The 2,664-nt window shown below is 41.0% G+C and overlaps 1 protein-coding gene across 1 annotated transcript in view; it reads left to right on the top strand.

Moving 5' to 3' along the window:
- Positions 1 to 347: 347 nt before the first annotated feature.
- LOC131678994 (uncharacterized) overlaps positions 348 to 2,664 on the top strand; it is a 114,822-nt gene continuing 112,505 nt past the window's right edge. Inside the window, exon 1 of the mRNA XM_058959500.1 lies at positions 348 to 1,129. Within this exon, the coding sequence (XP_058815483.1) occupies positions 949 to 1,129 (181 nt within the window). The 5' untranslated portion in view covers positions 348 to 948. The remainder of the gene's footprint in view (positions 1,130 to 2,664) is intronic.

Below are 2,664 nucleotides of genomic sequence, written 5' to 3'. Positions count from 1 at the left end.
AAATATTCCATAAAGATTTTTTTGATATATGAAAAATATACAATTTCACCGAACACCAATCCAATACTAAGCAAAACTCTACCCCCGAACCATGCAGTGCCACCACGGTTTATGGCAAAACGAAAGCAAATCTGCCAAAAGCAGCCACCGCCGCCGCCGTAAGCTTCCCACCGTCATCGGTCACGTCCTCATCGGTAGTAGCCAGCTTAGCGATGAGTTGAGGAAACTTCTGCTGCTGATGGTCCCGGGGAGTGTACGCAGCAGCGTATATAGCGCGAAAAAAGCTCTGCGATCACCTTTTCCTCTTTTTCGCTTCCAGCGCGCGATTATTCGTGTTGCGACTGCCGTCCAGACCGGACCTGTGTTTGGTTTTATACCCGTGTTCCTGTTTTGGGATACCACACATTGCATTTGAGTAGCCAGCAGCTTTGGCTTTGGTAGCCAAGATTTCTGCTGCGGGTGTTGTTGCAGTTCGGTTGGTGCCGTGATGCGCGAAAGAAGCTGATCTTGCGGTGAATTTTTCGGTCTATCTTTTCTCTCTCTCTCACTCGCTCGGTTTTTAAGCGTCTGCTGTTGCTGTAATAAACGGTCGATCGCGAGTGTGGTAGAAGAAAAAAAAATCAAGAAATCCAGTGTTCCGGACTCAGAGCGGAGTCGGTGGATGCTGTTAGATGGGATTTGCAGTTGCGTGTTAGAATTTAATTTCGGAACCAATTAGAGCTGTCAAGTTGGGTTTGAAGTAAGAGATAATTAGTTTTTGTGGTTTCGGTGAGGAGTGTTTTCTTTTTCGCGGTCTGAGAAGTGAGTTGACCTAAATTTGGCCTCGCAGTGTGTGACCCAGTCAGTACGCGGAAGCGAAGAATACATGTGTGATTAATGATCGATCGGCAAAGGTGTGAAAGAATGATTCGTGATTCCGAATGAGGAGAAAATCAACAGTTAAGCAAAATGGGTCTTAATAGCGTCCTACTGAAAATGGATGGCATAAGACGTCGTGTGAGACTTGCAAGTGCCAGGAGGTGGTCATTCTCTGGACCTTCTTGCATGCTGCTGTTACTTTACGGCTTCCTGGTGATTGTGACTTTGACACCCAGTTCGACCGTGGCAGGAATCCGAACGAAGAGAAAAGGTAAGTTTTTGGTTGGCATGTTTCGCGACAATACCGTTAGCGCGAAAGATGATATGCTGTTTCTTTTCTGGTGCGGGAGGCTTTCTATTCCAGTCCAGTGGCGAAGAATGTTTCATCAATTAGCATAAACAACATAGTTGGCAATTTTTTGCTTGTGGTTGAAATTTCGAATATGTTAATTTCGAAACATTTATAAGTTTTGAGGAGGCCAGTAGATTTTTTGTTTGTGTTTCGCGTGGTTATGTTGGATTGGTCGATATAAATTATGGAAATTTAAAGACCAACCAATCATGATGGCGCTGAAAATGCAAGATGCTCACATGATGCGGAAGACACCAAATCGGAATGAGTAAAAAGGTGTCATCGCAGAAACCAGTCTCAGAACTCTATCAGCAGTTGCTCATCAAATCCTGTAGCATCATTATAGATGACGAAACTTGCGGTAACTCTCGCAACGGGAATATTTCAGCATCAAGATGAAGTTTACCGTCGCAAAATGGAGAAAAAAGAATGTCAAAATTTATCTAAAAATTTCCGATCCAGCAAGCGATTTGTGGATGTGGTGAATCGGTGCAGCTCTGTTTCAGCTTGGTCTATCGTCCTGTTGTTAGCAATTCCGCGGCATCACACGAATTGAGTGCTTAATTGTATCACGATATTTTAAATTTAAAAATGAATCTAAATTTGTTCATATCATTCTGTTGTTCCGACTGTCTGGGTTATGATTTTATTGAAATGCGGTCATCAGTCTTAAAATTTATGCAGAACAGGCTTTGATGTTCTCTCCAACGTTTCGACTTTATTTTCTAGTCTTTTTCAAGGATTCTCATTCAATCCTTGAAAAAGACTAGATATATAGTCGAAACGTTGGAGAGAATATCAAAGCCTGTTCTGGATAAATTTTAAGACTGATGACCGCATTTCAATAAGATCACTTTGTTCAGATCTTTGGTGTACTTTCGCAGAATGTGTTCGGTGATAGGGACAGTTAATTGAGAAATTTGATTAACCTTAACAGCAACTACTAATGTTACTATTTGTACATGCTCGGTATAAACACTCTTGGCAAAAGCTACGTTGTTTCCGAGGAGGTGATTCGAATTTTTTTATTGAGATTTTTCGGAGTGCTCACTGATATCCTATAATTGATGTATAACTTGTTAAAACCCAATTCACGCGAGTCTATAAATATGGTTGGGCACAATCATTTCAGCACCGCTCGTTTCCGACACATAGAAAGGAACACATCGTGTCAATGTGTCTTTTTCCTCTCGTTTGCGAAAGATACTTTTATTTATATTTCTCTTTTTTTTCTAAATAATTGAAATCTACCCGAATTCTGACAAACTTTTGCAATACTTTGCTACAGTATGTGTGGACAACTTTTCAGTTCCTTTGGCGACAAAATTTGCTATTATATGATTTACATACCATTGAGTAGTCAATCTCGCGGCTACGTTTCTCACATTACCAACCACTAGTTGTTACTTTTTTGAACAAGACATGAGTAATAAGTTGAGCTCGTAGACATTGAA

Source organism: Topomyia yanbarensis, chromosome 2 (assembly GCF_030247195.1).
Source record: "Topomyia yanbarensis strain Yona2022 chromosome 2, ASM3024719v1, whole genome shotgun sequence".
NCBI lineage: Eukaryota > Metazoa > Arthropoda > Insecta > Diptera > Culicidae > Topomyia > Topomyia yanbarensis.
Note: the sequence above shows the minus strand (reverse complement) of the source record. Positions and strands in the feature narration are given on the sequence as shown.